Below are 16407 nucleotides of genomic sequence, written 5' to 3' on the forward strand. Positions count from 1 at the left end.
TGAACACACATACACATGCACACACACACACACACACACACACACATCTTGCCCCCTGGTTCACTCACTCCAAAAATTGCACCAGATGTCACATCAAGAGTCTTTGGCCACGGCACTGCAGCCAGATGAAGAATTTGAGAAATTCTGGAAAATATTTGTAGAGCGGCTCAGGATTGAAGTGGCTGAGGCCTTTAGAGGTAGAGGTTAAACCTCTCAGCTTTAATGAGAGGCTGTGTGACTGACTGCTGTAATGCTATAGCAGCTAATGGGGATGCAGGAGTTGGACGGAGCCATATAGGGTTAATGCTCCAGGGCCAGTCATGAAGCTGATTCCCTGGGGCCAAAAGGTTACAGTCCTCTCCGCTGCTAATAACAATCTCCACATCACCTGCCTGCATCACAGATCAAAGCAGATAGCAAGAAATCGGAGAGGCTGAAGGCAAAAAAAAGTTAAAGCAGATCACCTTTTCAGATATTCACACAATCTTGCGGCTGTAATGTGATTGGTTGGTCACTATAGCAACACCCAGACAGACCCTGCAGAGCTTATAATCAACCACCAGATCTGAAAGTCAGTGGAGCCAGTCCCGCACTATCCGTGTTTATATTCTGCCAAAAGGCCCCTGCAGCTCAAACTCTGACCCAGACAGACGCTAATGTATGCACTCAAGCAAACACACAATGCATAATCTTCTTTGCATTGTGTAAAACCTAATCTGGGTTTAGGTGAGGCTACTTTTAGAAGTATGGTTTCCTGGAAGCTCTAAATGTGTGTCTCTTTACAAAGTGTTGTCAGAATAAACGTCCACTTTAAACTGGATGATAAAGGGCGGCGCATCGCCATGTTCATGTGAGACAGAGGAGAAGAGAAGAATGAAATGAAACACAGACTGCGGTGGGGTTTGTGTATTTATAGTGAGTGTATAGTGTTTGCGTGTGTGTGTGCTCCTTATAGCGTCGCTAAATCGACTCTGCTGCTCAGTGAAAGCGGAACCCGAGCCAAAGTGAAATCAGCAGATGATTCTTGTGCTCAGCTGCCAAAATCGTACGCTCTAACTGTGGCCTCAGCAGATGTGTGCTGTGTGCGCGTCACAAACGTTTATTCATCACCATTCTGATCCTACTGTGTTTATGCATCATTAGCCTTGATTCGCAGAGGCAACATAAGGAAGGGACCCTTTCTTAGTTTGTAGACATGTGCTGGTGTGTATGATTATAGATGGCCTCAGATGTCCTGTATGCAGACAGAGTCATTAGCGGGGCCTGGGGGGGTGTCACTGTCGGGCAGATTTAAAGCCTACAGAAAGGTGCCACTGCACAGACTGGGTGTGTGTTTATGTGTGTGTGGCATCAGCTGGCAGATAGGAGCTAATTAAAGGTAACGAGATATTTATGCATTAACTAGCTGATTATTGTACACTAGCTTTTTCAGATACACACATAGAGCTAAGCCCATCCAAGACGAGGCATTCTCCTGTGCCCTCTACACACCCACATTCCTCGTTCCTCATTCAGGACCCCCTGATAACCCCCCACCCCACCCTCTCCTGCTCTTTCTTCTTCTCTCTTTTAACCCTGCTGTCCCTCCACCCACTGAACCCCCGTATGTGTAACCCCCCCCCCTGCGAACACAACTAAAGTGGGCCAACCAATCATCAGTGAGCAGCCAGATTGTGTTTAGCATGACAAAGAGGAATCTGTGTGACCATTTGTGTCTGTGTGTATGTGTGTATTTATATGCATTGTGTGTGTGTGTGTGTGTGTGTGTTCCCCTTACATGACTGGAGAGCTTTTACCAGTTAAGGAAGTTGGTTTGTGCAGGAAATTCGCTCCACATGTGTTCAAAGCTCATCTACATTTATATGGCAGTAGATGAAACAGTGTATCTCTGTCTGAGGTTCTTTAATACACAACTCAATATAAACCCACTGGAAAACTTTGTGTCTGTCAAGCAGATCTGCCTCTCATGCACAGCACTTCAGAGAACGCAGAGTTAATCTGCACCATTTGTAACATCCTGGGTGATAAAACCCGTTCTTGTGTGGCAATGTCACACAATTTTATTACTACTGTTTAGTTTCTCCATATAGAGCTGCTGCTGCGGCTCCCACCTGCTCCTCTAATGCCCGGTCAGCCGCGTGTCCCGCCTCTCCATCTCCCTCTGTTAGATTGGAGAGGCATTCCCCTGCCACAACACATGCTTAAGCAATTATTCCACGCAGCTCCCTGGATGGAGAGGGAGAAGGAGGGCTAGATAGAAAGCTAGAGAGGGACAGAGAGAGAGAGTCATTTGAAGTGGACCAATCGGGGGCAGCTGGCCAGGGATTTGCAGGGTTCTGGGAGAGAATGTGTAGAAGTTAAGCGCAACTCCCATAATCCTTTTTCTAAATGAGAGAAAGGAGAGATGGAGGGATTGAAAACAGAGAGAAGAGAAAGGGGGGCCACTGGAGCTTGAAACTAAAAGGACGGGGCTACAGTGACAACAGCCAAAAACAAACCAGCTATCAAAGCAACACACACACTCATACACACACACACACACACACACACACATATTCACTGCACACTGAGTCTGGACGGGACGCCAGCTGAATAACAAGTCAGGACCAACACACAAACTCTACATCACAAACAAAGTTGCCTGTTGGAGCTAATCAGAGCAGAAAAGACATCGTCTCTGCTTTGGTGCCGGTCTATGAATCGATACCTTAGTTACACTTTGACTTTGACTTGTATTTCTAGGTAAGGACAGCTCGAGCTGGAATGGCACCTCTGGAGGTTTAGGGTCAGAGGAACAAGGTTATGAGGGCACAGGAGGGGTGTCACAGGATATTTAAAGGGCAGGTCACAACACTTCAAAACATTTATGCCCTCAGGCATGCTGGCAGGCTGCAGGAGCATCTACTGATCGGCCTCAGTGATGCTCTGTGGACTCTGAAATGATCAATAAATGATGTGATGACAACAGCTGAGGGGCTCCTTTCACGTGTCAGTCAGTCAGCAAAATGCTCCTCTTGTATTGATCTACATTTATGAATGTGCTGATACACACGTCATGTCTCGGGTGATCAATTGTGGGACTGTGTGTTTTTTTCTGATAGGTTTGGTGTGGCCAGTGAGTAGCTCAGCGGCATGAGGTGGAGTGTTGGGGCTGGATGATAAGGGGATGTTGCAGATTAAGTTGTCTTGCGGTCACAGATAAGAGACAACTCTTTTAAAACGATAAGGCTTTTATTGCCAGCCATTAGAAAGCGCGGGTCCTGTTTAATGCATTTACAGTTTTTAGCCGTGAAGTGCCGTCCAAATCAGCTGATGTGAGCCAAAAAAAGTAAACAATTCAAACGATAAAAACAGACAAATGTATGGTCGAAACTTATCCATAAACTTACCGAGTAGAAGACAGAAGATGTCAAGCGCTATTAGCAGTTTCTTCTTACTGTTGTCAACACCGTTGTTGTTGTTTAACGTAGAGGTTCCTCCGTTCCTTGTCTCTTGGGCCATTGCTTTCTCATACATGTACTTTTGCATTTGAGAACTCCCCGTTTCAGCTCAAAATCCCACACCACGCGTTAGGTGAAGAAACTCTGTCAGGCTCTCAAGTCCTTCAAAGAAATGTCATGCAATTCAACGGGAAGCCAACTTCCCAGTGAGGATCTCACGCAAAAGTTTCAGATCAGCTTCAGGATACAAAAATAAAACATACAAGAAAAACTGCAGGAGTCTAATGTGATGAACGGATCCGCGCCACTGACTCATATAAGAAAAGCAGCCTGCGCTTGAAATGAATGGAAAGCCCGCTCCCCTTTCTCGCTCTTGGTTCAAACACTTGGAGTGGGTGAGAACTGCGCTGCGCACCGACAGCCGCTCTTGTTATATCAATCCTTCCTCTTCTCCTCCTCCCCCTGCTCTCTTCAAGTTCCCCCAGCAGCTTCAAGGCTCAGCCCTCTTCCCTCTTCTAGCGGTGGGTAATCACCTCCATCACTGCATGGAAAACTTTCTCTCAGGCTGGACACCAGGACGGGATGTGGGGGCGCACAGAGGCTCAGCGCCCCCAGCGGGTACGCGGGGTAATACAGGCGCACTGGAGGGACAGCGGCGGTCTGAGGGTGGACATGTCAGGGGAGATGAGTGTGATCTCACATCACTGCCACTGGTCCTTATTTTACTCTACATTCACTCAGTTCAGGATGAAAGATTCATGTGAAAATCTAATAATATCATCATAGCATGAAAAGATTTAAAACTTGAATTCTTAATTATATCCTAACCACGTTGTTGCTAGTAATTGTGTGTTTTGCTGATGAGATTGTGAGTGTCCATGTGGAAGTTCACAAGATTGTCATTTTTTATCAGCATTATTGTTTTTCGGTGGGGGAATCTGAAATAGGTCTATGTTGTAGAAACAGCAGTAGGGACGTCCTAACTTCTTTCATGAGGTCCAAACTCCAGCAGTCATCAAATGTGGATTTGTTAAACAGGAAAAGGTCGTGAACAAACTTTCCAAATTCTGTTTCATCTAACAGATGTATTTAAAGAATACAAATGTGCCAGTGGAAATTGTAATTTGATTGCTCTACTGAGGTAAACCGAGCATGCATTACTATGAAACCATATTAAAAGGCTTTTCTAGCTTTGATGGTAAGAAGTTCATGAGGCATTTCCACACTTGCCGTCCAGTAACAGAGGAGGCAGGAGCAGAGGCGCTCCACGGATACATTAAACATACACTGCCATCCAGTGGTTACACATCAACATCTCACCTCAGTCTTTGCAACTCAACCATCCACTAATTTCACCCTTTAACCAGCCCGTTATGTTCCAGAAAGTTAATGGAAGCTCATCAATAATTTGGCGCTTTCAAATAAAATATTAGTTGTTGTTGTTTTTAAAAAAAAAAAAGCTTGTGGGACTATTAAAGGACCCAGATGAGTGTGTGACATGGCCTGAGGGAGGCATTTATTTGTGAGAATAACAGTGAAAATATGTGTGATGGCCTCGGGTATGTACTCTGCAAAGCCAAAGCAAAGACACAGAACAGAAACTCAGTCATGCATTGATGCATGGGAGCAGTCTTATCACATATAGTACAGACACATCTTATCATCCAGAACCCGTAATACCAGTAAATACGTTTACTCACAGCATGACTGGCTTTTTGTTGTTTAATTGGTCACTGACAACTGATCTGAGTCTGAATAATCTGATTTATCATCAAGGTGCATGGGTCTTTAAGGCCAGTTTTATAAGGTGTCGCTGTGGGCAGCATGCCCGCCGGGGTGGAGGGGGGCGGGGGGGTAACTGACCGGGGTGCAAATCACGACACACACCGGGGCAGCAGGAGATGGACGGTGCACAGGTTGGATGTCAGGATAATCCCGGTAATGCTGCTTTACGTGTTTTTGTTCCTGCTGCAGGGTTCACCGTAGACCCGAGCTCTCCCCTTCCTCGCAGTGAGGGAGGTGCCCCGCCCCTCCGTGCGCCCCACAGGCAGGCAGGCAGGCAGCACACCCACCGCACCGAGCCGAGCCAGCCCAGCCGTCGGTAACGGAGAAGATGGCAGAGCGGCAACAACAGAAACACGAAGGCAGGGTGAAGATCGGCCATTACATCCTCGGCGACACGCTCGGAGTGGGAACCTTCGGAAAAGTGAAGAGTTAAGTCATGATTTTGTCTCATGTCGAGCTTAATGTGCGCGTTTGCGCGTTTCAGTCGGACTAACATGAAGTAGTCTCCGTCCCCCCCTCTCCCCCCGAACACCACCACCAACACCACCAACACCTCAGCGGACAGCGTTGAACTTGCCGGCGGTCACTACGCAGTTTGCGTTGCCGGACGGTTTAACGGCCGCGACAGGAGCGATTTAAAGCGTAAAGACGTTTCTAGTATCCGCTCGCTTCAAAGTCAAATTGTTTCACCGAAGCCCCCGTAGCTACCGTTATCATGGCAGGTGTATTTACCTGGAGGACAACAAGGACTACAAGGAGATGCACAGTCACACTCATATTATTGTGCTATAACGTTAGACACGGAGGAGTTGATGTGTTGGTAGGTTTCTCTGCTCCGTCTTGCAGTAAAGGACGTCTGAGGAGCTCCCAGCTCAGACCAAACCCACCTTACTGAGCCTGATGTTCACTGACAACATGTTTGTCAACGGAGCAGCTAGCAGCTAGCTAGAGGTAGCCCGTTAAGTGCGTACTAAGTCGGGAAAATCTTTCCAAGGCGTAAAGTTTTTTTTCCCCCGAAGAGGACTATCACGAGATATTATTTCAGTTTCCTTTGCTAGTTTTCGGACACTGTGTGTGACCTTGTGAGCTTTAGCCTCATATTCACTGTGAGGGATGTGTTAGCTTAGCAGGGGGTCAACCAGCTTCAAGTCATGGCCTCAGTGTCAAACAGACATACATACTGTATGAGGGGAAATCATTTCATGCACCTTAGCAAGTCATTCAATAATAGAAAAACCAGTCTAAATTCACATAGTTTTAGTACTGAATTGGATCAGATTTTTGCTAATGATTGTGGGTTTTCAGTGATAATGGTTAGAGTTAAAACAGTCGATCCACCCTTTATATTAATGCTTGATAGGTGATGTTTTCAGTCAAGCTGTGAGCAGGGTTTGGCAGCTAACATTACAGTAACAGCAGAGCCTCAGGCAGGCAGATAGCTGCAACACCCTAAACAAACACACAGCCAGCAAAATGAGGGCCACAGCAGACCAAACACTAAAAATAACTGTTAATTTACTGCTATGTTTTAGCCTACTATGCAACAGATACTCAAATCAAACTGTAGCCCAGTTGTGCCTCTCCCTGCCTCCCTTTAGTCTTGCACTTGCATTTACCTTCTGTCTGTGTATGAGCCCCTATGTGGTTTTACCATCTGTGTGCTGCATCAGCTTCATATCTCTGTTCTTTTGTATACAGTTGGCGAGCATCAGTTGACAGGCCATAAAGTGGCTGTAAAGATCCTAAACAGACAGAAGATCCGCAGTCTCGATGTTGTTGGGAAGATCAAACGAGAGATCCAGAATCTCAAACTGTTCAGACACCCACACATTATCAAGCTGTAAGTGGAGAAAGACGACGCTTCCTTCTGTCAGATTTTAGACCACACTGAGAGATACCTGAGCTCTGTTAAATGAATAGCTGTTGTGTCATGGGCCTCTTGCTACGCTGTGTTTCCCCTGTGTTGTGGCATGCTTTGCTTGTTCCTGTTTGTTTACTACAGCTGCGCTGTACTGAGCATGCCCACAGGGCTCCCAGGAGGTAGAACACACACACACACACACACACACACACACACACACACACACACAAGGCACTTAGGACTAGATAAGGAAATCAGCTCTGGTTTGTACCAATCTCCAGTTAAGATGATACAAGTTGCCGTACTTCCCGCGTGACTAAATCCTTGTGCTACAGGTGCCTCAGCTCCTCTTTGGCTTTCTTTTCTTTGACCTTGTGTTTCTTATTTCTCTTTCCGTTGTGTTTCCCTGGCCTCTTTCTCCTTATCAGTCCACGTCCCTCTGTCTCACAACAATCTGTGTTATTTTTAGGCCAGGGTTAGGGTTAGTCCACTGTCACACTGTAAGCTATGGTAGATATGTGAGCTCTCAGTTGGAGCGCTGTGGAACACTGCCAGAGACATATATGTTCACAGACACACACATACATATTATTTGTTACAGACAGCTTCAGGCATGGGCGCTGGACTGAGAGAGCAGTGTGATATATTGGCCCTGTTGGATTGAAATGAATAATAACAAATGTCTTAAAATATCCCTCACATGCTCTGACTGTTAAGACTTCCTAGAATCTATGCTTGTGTGTATGTAAAACAGAAAAAGAAAGACATTGTGTTTTGGTTCATTTCTCCCTTGGTTATGTTGTGCTACAGTTGGCTCCACAGGAATGAAGTAGATTGTGATGAAGTGCAGAATCTCCCAGGAGCAACCAATCATGAGAACTGGCCTGCATTTTAATATACCCGACCTTTACAAAAATAATGCCCACACTCAGCAGCCATACATCACAGCTTAGACTAACCTCTTTGTGTGTTTGTGTCTGTGGATTTATTATGTGCATGTTTTCAAGTAAATAAATGTGGTGTAGAGACTTGCAGATGAGATAAAGCCCATTGTTTGTATGTTTACAGTTGTAGGGATAGGAAGTGAAGCGGCATTAGTTGTACATTAATTTCAATGCAAACATATGTTTGTGTTTAAGGTACCAGGTGATTAGTACACCCACTGATTTCTTTATGGTCATGGAGTACGTGTCTGGAGGTGAGCTGTTTGACTACATCTGCAAACATGGGCGGGTAAGACATTTCATCTGGTCATGGCTAATTTTAGTGCAGTTTTTTTTTTTACTTTACAGTGATTTAATATAAGAAAAGCAATATGAGCAAATTTTTTCTTACTCTGCACAGACATCAAAATGCTATATTCATGCACATTGTTTTCTTTGTCGTGCTTTAACTACTGTTGTGAACTTGCAGATGGTTGGACCTATAGCTTTTATGAGTCATGAGAATTTGTTCCCACACACCATCACTGCACCACCATTCCAACAGAGCTGTCTATGATCATTGTAACGCCCACTTTACTCACCTGTTCACTTTCAGATCTTTAAGACTTAAAACTTGGAACTGAAGCATCGTATTTCACACAAACACACATTTAAGGCATATTCTGAGAGCTATGCTGAGACAAGCTTTTCTGAGGAATGTCTTTATTTTTAATAGAAAATCTCACTTGAACTTGACCCAATGGGCCCTGCACCATAACAACCTCAAGTCCAACCCTGAATATGATAAAGCTGCTCTAAACAAGACATTAAAATACTTCATTAACCACTGTGCTCTCTGTGCTATAGGCCCGTCTCTGAGCTTACTCACATTCATACAGACGCAGGCTTTGAAATCAGAGAAATACTACATTCACAGTCCATTCAGTGACCATTCATATTGTGTCTTTCAGGTGGAGGACACAGAAGCTCGCCGTCTTTTCCAACAGATTATCTCAGCGGTAGACTACTGCCACCGGCACATGGTGGTCCACAGAGACCTCAAACCCGAGAATGTACTGCTGGATGCCAGCAAGAACGCCAAGATAGCCGACTTCGGTAGGATCCTCAGAGAACGGTTAGAGGGAGGGCCAGAAGGATTGGCTTTTTAGATTAACTGTTATAGACAGAGTTACAGGACAAATCGTAATTATACACTTCATTATAAACCTGTAGAAAAGTGTGAAATCACCATCATGCACCTGCTAACCTCCTTGTTAAATGAGAAAGAATTTCACACAGTCTCTAATCGGTTGTGGCATAATTGTTCTGGCTGATTGGTAAGAAGACTGTGCCTGATGCAATGTGACGATGAAAGAGAGAAACATTTTCAAAAACACACAAGGCCCTTGTGCACAGCAGGGTGTGTGGGGTGGAGAGAGGTCCCCTAGCAACAGTCAGGTCTCATATCGTGTTTGGCAGTAAGCCTTGAGGCCCAGTGTCATCTGATAGGGAAGGAATCGTTGGGGTGCGGCAGGGGTGTACAGCAGGAGTGTTTTGGCTGAGAGCAACAGACACTGGTGAGCAGGGAGAGGGGGTGTTAAGGGAACAGGGATAAAAGATAAAGAGAAGGTCAGCACATCACAGAGCGTCTGGTGTTTAGCGTTTGGCTTAGGCCCTGGCAGGCAGAGAGAGGCTCATCCAATTAGATGAGCTTTGTGTTCAGAGCTTAGAGTCTTGGAGGGTAAAGGAGGATAAACATATCAGCGGTGTCCGACGTGTGTAACTCTCACCCTCCCTGTGCCGGGCCATGTTCAGTTTAACCCACATGTATCAACGGGTCGATAGCAATAATCTTAATAGAGGCGTGTTTCATCAGTTTGTGTTACTGTCAGAGTAAAGACTGAAGGGTGTTAATATGTCCTCTGTTTGGCCAACAGGTCTGTCTAACATGATGTCAGATGGGGAGTTCTTACGGACGAGCTGCGGCTCACCCAACTATGCTGCTCCAGAGGTCATCTCAGGAAGGTATGTGTGTTACCACATGTATGATCAAGGCTACAGTGATAATCATAATTATTAATGTGTGGTAGACATATTTAATCACCAGTATTTATACGGTTTTAGAAACAAACTGGTTTTAGAACTAAACCCTGAGTTGCACACATCGCTTACAAGGGCCTTTCATCAACTTACAGTTATATTTAGATAATATAACATTTACATTTATAAAGTTTAAAAAGTGCTACCTGCTTTTCCACTGGACCTTCAAGAGTGACACACTGTGTGTGGATCTCTTTGTTTGTTACATGTTGCGTCCTCTCATCACCCTGTCAGGCTCTATGCAGGCCCAGAGGTGGACATCTGGAGCTGTGGGGTGATCCTGTACGCCCTACTATGTGGCACTCTGCCCTTCGACGATGAGCACGTCCCCACGCTGTTTAAGAAGATCAGAGGAGGCGTCTTCTACATCCCAGAGTACCTGACCCGCTCCGTGGCCTCGCTGCTCATGCTCATGCTGCAGGTGGACCCTCTGAAGAGAGCCACCATCAAAGACATCAGGTCTGTTGGGTCGAGTGGGCCTAACAGAGGCCCCTTTTATCTTCTCAGTTTGACTCTATGCACGTTTAAATGTCACACACTGTGACATTTTAAGTTTAATCACCAACATAAATCACCATTAGCTTTGGTTTTATAGTTAAGAGTGATAACTTTACAACAGTTTGAGTGGACTGATTGATTTCGCCTCTGTCAGGGAACACGAGTGGTTTAAGCAGGACCTGCCAGGCTACCTGTTCCCCGAGGACCCCTCGTACGATAGTACAGTCCTGGATGAGGAGGCTGTCAGGGAAGTGTGTGAGAAGTTTGAATGCACTGAGTCCGAGGTTGTTTCCAGCCTTTACAGCGGGGATCCACAGGTACATGAGACAAATCACAATTAAGCAGTAAATGAGTGTTTTCTCTGTTTATTAAACTATGACAATTGTAATGTTAAAGTTTTACCCGACAAGATTATGTATGCATGTACAGTATGTATGTTTTTATATATTTCCAGAAATGATCATGATCTTAATCACAATGTGATTAAGATGGATGTTCTTTACTTGCTTCTATCCTTGTCTGCTCTGTTTTTGTAGCTATAACATGCAACCAACAACCAGCAGACTAACATTAGACTTGTTGCATGTTTCAGTGCTCTGAATTCAGTGATTCAGTGAATTATCTCCTTTGTCCACAACTGACCTTTGTTCTTCCTCTGTCCATGCAGGATCAGCTAGCAGTAGCTTATCACCTTATAATAGACAATCGGCGCATCATGACCCAGGCCAGCGAGTTCTACCTGGCCTCCAGTCCTCCCCAGGGCTCCTTCATAGAGGAGGGCATGCCGCTGCCCCCTGGGGTCAAACCCCACCCAGAGAGGATGCCTCCGCTCCTGGCTGACAGCCCCAAGGCTCGCTGTCCTCTGGATGCGCTCAACACTACTCGGCCCAAACCCCTGGCAGTGAAGAAGTCCAAGTGGCACCTCGGTATCAGGAGTCAGAGCAGACCCTATGATATCATGGCTGAAGTGTACAGAGCTATGAGACAGCTCAGCTTTGACTGGAAGGTAACAAATTATGTCTCACACATAAACATTACACACACAGTACAAACACAGGCTTCTGACGAGCCAGACTGCCTGTTATTTCGTGTTGTAGGTGGTGAACCCGTACCATCTGCGAGTGCGAAGGAAGAATCCAGTGACGGGAAACCTGGTGAAAATGAGCCTGCAGCTGTACCAAGTGGACAACAGGTCATACCTGCTGGACTTCAAGAGCATCGATGGTCAGTAACATTTCTAATTTGCAATCAACACAACACTGCAAAACCAATTCATAACTAAACTCTTCTCGTCGTTGTTTTCCTGTACAGTGTTTACAGCTCTACCTTAGTGCAGGTACAAAGCTGATGAGAGTGCAAGTGCATTTGTAGGGCCACTACTCTGCAGTTCAGTTTGTCTGCCCCACTTTCACAGCTCGAAAATCTCCTTCGGCTGAGGTGGTGGAGTTGGAACAGCTGAGGTGGTCTTTATGCAGATCGGGTGGCAGAGTGCACTTTCGCTACTTGTTTTAGCATAAAATTGCACTTTCAGCCTGTGCAGACCATCTGTTTTAGCGATGCAAGCACGGAGATCATTTTTTCATCTGTCACATTAATCCATTAGCATTGATTTGAATAGATCCACACAGATTCAAAGTTATATGATCCAAATTATCAGGAGTGCAGGTGGCACCCATGACCTTCCTCTACCTCTGCTTGTTTTCCATCTTCTTCTTTTTATGACTTTGTTCTCCCATAAAACTGTGTCTGTGAATTGAATTTTGGATTTCTTTGGAGTATGTGAATTAACTTTAATATAACAGTTAACACGCTGGAACACTCATGAACTTGAATGCTGATATCCTCTGCTCATGTGACCTCCAGATGACATCATCGAGGCGGTGGGCTTTAAATCTGGTTCGTCCACTCCTCAGAGGTCAGGCTCCACGGCGGGCCTCCACAGACCCAGACTGAGCATCGACTCGGCGAGCCTAGCAATGGATCTGCCCCTGCTCAGCTCTTCCCTGCCGGGGTCCCTGTCCGGCAGCTCCCACCAGCTCACCCCACGTCAGGGATCACACACCATGGACTTCTTTGAAATGTGTGCCAGTCTGATCACAACACTGGCCCGCTGAAACCCGACGACTAACCTAACCCCACTGCGACCTCGGCGTCAGTGAGGTTTTTAAGCCAAGTGCTGATCCGAGATGTAGGGAGTGTAGATGTTTGGAGCGACTTCCTCTTTCTGTCTCCTCTCCATCTTTGCTCCAGTTTTATTGGACTGGAGTGGTGAAAAGAAATGTGAAAAGCACTGTCTGTCACCACAGATTAAGGAGACACAGAGAGGAAGCCTTAAAGGCAAATTAATAGCTTTGTTTTTTCTTATTTCAACAGTAGTCCTCGGGTCGAAGTGTTGGAGGAATTCAAACATCAGGCCACAGCTTGTAAAAACCGGTCGTGGGACTAGAATCTGTGAACTTGTAGAGGCCAAAAAAGTGAGAGGCCAGAGGTCACAGTTCACAGTCGTGTGGGAGTCAGCAAAGATCAAGTTCACTGTCACTCCTCCCACAAATACCTTCGATCTATTGTCAACTGCTGAAAATGACATCACCCACCATAACACTAAATGGCTGGAAATCCTGCTGAATTTTCCCCAGACACCGATCAGGTCAACTTTTGCTTCTCGTCTTTTATTTCGGTTAATGAACTGGTTGCTAAAATTGACATAAAATCTGTGTCTGCAGGAACACAAACACATGTACAATTTGATTTCAATTTTTTTTGTATTATGTGGTTTTGTTATCCATGTATATTATATTTATATTACAGTCATATTACGTAGCTGAAAAGGTTGACAAAGGTATACCAAATAACAGACTTTCTACACCATGAAGGAGATTATTATTATTATTATTATTATTTAGGTATCAGATCCATATTTATTTTGAGAGATTGTTTTTTTTAGTCACTGTAGTTACGTTATTTAAGCACAGCATCAACATAGAGTTTTATCCTGGTTTTGAATAGATTGTAGAAGATTAATGAACAGAGAGAGAGACGAAGTAGGACGATAATACTCTGCATGGTACTGACTGTGTCCTGCATCTAGTGTTCAAGCACAGATACACACCATCTCATGTGAGTTTTCACAACCACTACATTATCCGACCCCATCATTTTATACATTCAGTGAGCTACTGCTCACCCATGCATATGCAGAATTTAATCTAAAAAAAAGTCAAACATTGCCGTGACATATGAAAAAAGAAAGCAGCCTCATGATGTTGGTAATGGAGAGTGTAGGAAGTTTTAGGGCTAAAATTATGAGCTATTTTCATTATTCTTTTTTATCATCATAGCCTCAAGTCTTTAAAGATGGAAGAAGAAGAAATAGCAAAAGTCCATCAGTAATTAGAGTCTAATCTGATGTCTTGAGTCTCTGACCAACAGTAAAAAAAAAATTTAAAAAAATGTTAAATTCATTCAGTTGCTACTAATGATATCAGCAGTGGTAAACGTAATCAGCCCAGTGTCCATGATGATGAAAGACGATGAGGAGTAAAAGAGGAAGATGACAAATTCACGAGAGATGGTGTATATCTGCTGCAGGACAGTACAAGCCACAGAAACCTTTCTCCAGTTGCCTTAATGAATGCAACAGTCATTCTGTGCATATATCAGTGGAGAGTGTGTGCATGAGCCAGTGTGTGTGTTCCGAGATCAGTTGGGTAGAGTGAGTCACGCGGTTTGTCACGTTTTCTTACTGACTTAACGCTTGTTTGTTAGGAGGATCTTTGCAGTGGTTTGTGAGATTAGTAGAGACGAGGGTCATAACATGATGCTTTGGTGTTTTGGAGCTGTTGTCTGTGTGTGTGTGTGTGTGTGTGTGTGTGTGTGTGTGTGTGCCCTCCGTTTAGCCATCGTTGTCTGCACTTTAACGCTCGTTTGTTGACGCCAGCAGTTTGCAGATTTATACTGTTTTATTGCGTCACAGTCTGTTCCCCCTTTACTGTACCTGATGTTTGTGCTCCTGCGTTTCTAACGAATGCCACGGTATTATTACTTTTTGAAATGTTCTGCATTGTCCTGTCGCTTCGCACCATAGTGGGGCCGCGTATGGGACATTTTCTCCAAATCTTTTCTGACTGAATGTAAAGTGAAAGCTGGTGCTGCTCAGATGAATCCTCCCGTCTGTCTGTCTCTCTGGGTTTGTTCTCTCGGTCATAAAGCAGTGTTGTTGTTTTGATGAAGAGCACTGGACTGTTGCCTTTCTACTGTTCTCAGTAAAACACAGAGATTGGAGGAGTAGTACGTACTCTAATGCAGACTGGTGTCACAAATAGGAAACCCCCCAAAAAATGGCCAACATTTGAAATATTCACTATTATTACATGTTATTCGTTGTTATTTTCATGGGCTTGGGGCAAGTGATTAGCAGATAAATATAACATTTTTTTGATTTTATAGAGTTAGTATAACATGAGAGTAATGAGACAGTGTTTCATAGTAATGGGGAGGCTTTGGCCATGTTGGAGGTTCACACACACCAGTCTGGACTACGACTATTCAACCAGTTACGATGTTGCTAACTGAGCACTTTGTTGGACCTACAATAACTCGATGCAGACTGAGGTTCTCGTTAGTTTCTCTACACAGCTCGAACTGTTGCAACGTGGTTCAAAGGGATTCAGTATTTTTTTGCCTTACGAGATCAATGTGAAGGCTTTTAGTTGCAACAGTGGAAGCCACATTCTTTGTTACTCTGCTGAAGCCCTTTATTACATGTATTCTGTTTTCATGTCCTGTGAGGGGTTGCCTTTCCTGTCTGTGTTGGTTCATACACCACTGACGTCAGGGAGAAACTCTGCTCCCTGCTGCAACACACAAGAAACTGCACACACACCTTTGTTAACACTAATCCATGCTGTTCAGTCACCCCTCTATATTACACTCTATTGCTGTGTCTTAAATGACTTGTCCTCTGTATAGTGAGCTACTTTGGTCACACCAGGATCATATCTAGCACATTATGCATTAACTCTTGATTCTGCTGCCTGAAATATTGATCAATGAGGTGCACTATCTTGCAGAGGTCACGGGTCGTATTTAAAAACTCCTGATATAACCAGTATTTACTGTCACATGTAGTACTGTACCATTACAACTGTATGCAACTGCCAGTGGCATGTTAGTCATGTAAACTGTAATGTGTGTTTAGAGCTGGGGAACACGTGCCAGAGAGCCTGATCAAATACAGACTTTCAATGTTGTACCAAAGTGAGTATTTTCAACAGCAAAGCTGTGCTCTCTATCTGTCGTGGGGTTCTTATAAGTGTAACCTGAAATACCCGTGTGTGTGTGTGTGTGTGTGTGTGTGTTGTGAAAGAATGTGCAGAAGGGTGTGTTTTGGCGTGTGTGTGTGAATGTGGCAGTGTGTTTGAACAGTCTCTCCCTGTCTCTATCTGATTGGGGTTTGGATTTCTCTTGTTATGCACTGCATGATATTGCTGTTATGATTTGCACTTTAATGAGTATTTATTGAAAAACAATAAACATATAAAATGAAAATGGTGATTGTCCTAAAGGCTGTCAGTTTGGATATTTTACACACAAACACACACAGCCATAACAGAGGATTATTTTTGTGTGTATTTTTCTCCAGACAAAAATACACCCTTAGATGTCCGCAATATTTCACATGAAAATGGCCTCAGGTGATCATCACTCAACTTTTCTCTTTCTGTAATACTCATTATTCTCCAGCTTGAGGGAAAGAAAGGCGGCACATTAAAGTGACACCTGCCAGACATCTGCTCTATAA

At 44.5% G+C, this 16407-nt stretch overlaps 2 protein-coding genes across 4 annotated transcripts in view; one reads left to right on the forward strand and one right to left on the reverse strand.

The window, feature by feature from the left end:
• plpp3 (phospholipid phosphatase 3) overlaps window positions 1-4002 on the reverse strand; it is a 28893-nt gene extending 24891 nt beyond the window's left edge. For both annotated transcript variants that reach the window (XM_070832609.1, XM_070832610.1), the window contains exon 1: window positions 3390-4002. In XM_070832609.1, coding sequence (XP_070688710.1) covers window positions 3390-3528 — 139 coding nt within the window. In that variant the 5' untranslated portion in view covers window positions 3529-4002. The remainder of the gene's footprint in view (window positions 1-3389) is intronic.
• Window positions 4003-5357: 1355 nt separating this feature from the next.
• prkaa2 (protein kinase, AMP-activated, alpha 2 catalytic subunit) lies at window positions 5358-16160 on the forward strand. Of its 2 annotated transcripts, XR_011584367.1 has the most exons (11): window positions 5358-5653; window positions 6924-7065; window positions 8226-8319; window positions 8981-9125; window positions 9947-10034; window positions 10344-10568; window positions 10762-10924; window positions 11275-11613; window positions 11705-11831; window positions 12471-13564; window positions 13624-16160. XR_011584367.1 is itself a non-coding variant. In XM_070832608.1 (10 exons), exons 1-10 carry the CDS (start codon window positions 5554-5556, stop codon window positions 12719-12721), a joined length of 1674 nt encoding a protein of 557 aa, XP_070688709.1. In that variant the 5' UTR covers window positions 5358-5553; the 3' UTR covers window positions 12722-16160. The 2 variants fall into 2 exon arrangements, 1 of the variants encoding a protein (XP_070688709.1); XM_070832608.1 differs by having other exon boundaries at window positions 12471-16160.
• Window positions 16161-16407: the final 247 nt, after the last annotated feature.

This window comes from Pempheris klunzingeri, chromosome 6, assembly GCF_042242105.1.
Source record: "Pempheris klunzingeri isolate RE-2024b chromosome 6, fPemKlu1.hap1, whole genome shotgun sequence".
Lineage (NCBI taxonomy): Eukaryota > Metazoa > Chordata > Actinopteri > Acropomatiformes > Pempheridae > Pempheris > Pempheris klunzingeri.

Excerpts from the sequence above, each read along its gene's own strand:
- prkaa2 (XM_070832608.1), top strand. The coding sequence starts at position 5,554 with ATGGCAGAGCGGCAACAACAGAAACACGAAGGCAGGGTGAAGATCGGC. Across the intron at positions 11,614-11,704 it reads AGCTCAGCTTTGACTGGAAG|GTGGTGAACCCGTACCATCT; the intron begins GTAACAAATTAT and ends TTCGTGTTGTAG. Across the intron at positions 11,832-12,470 it reads GGACTTCAAGAGCATCGATG|ATGACATCATCGAGGCGGTG; the intron begins GTCAGTAACATT and ends TGTGACCTCCAG.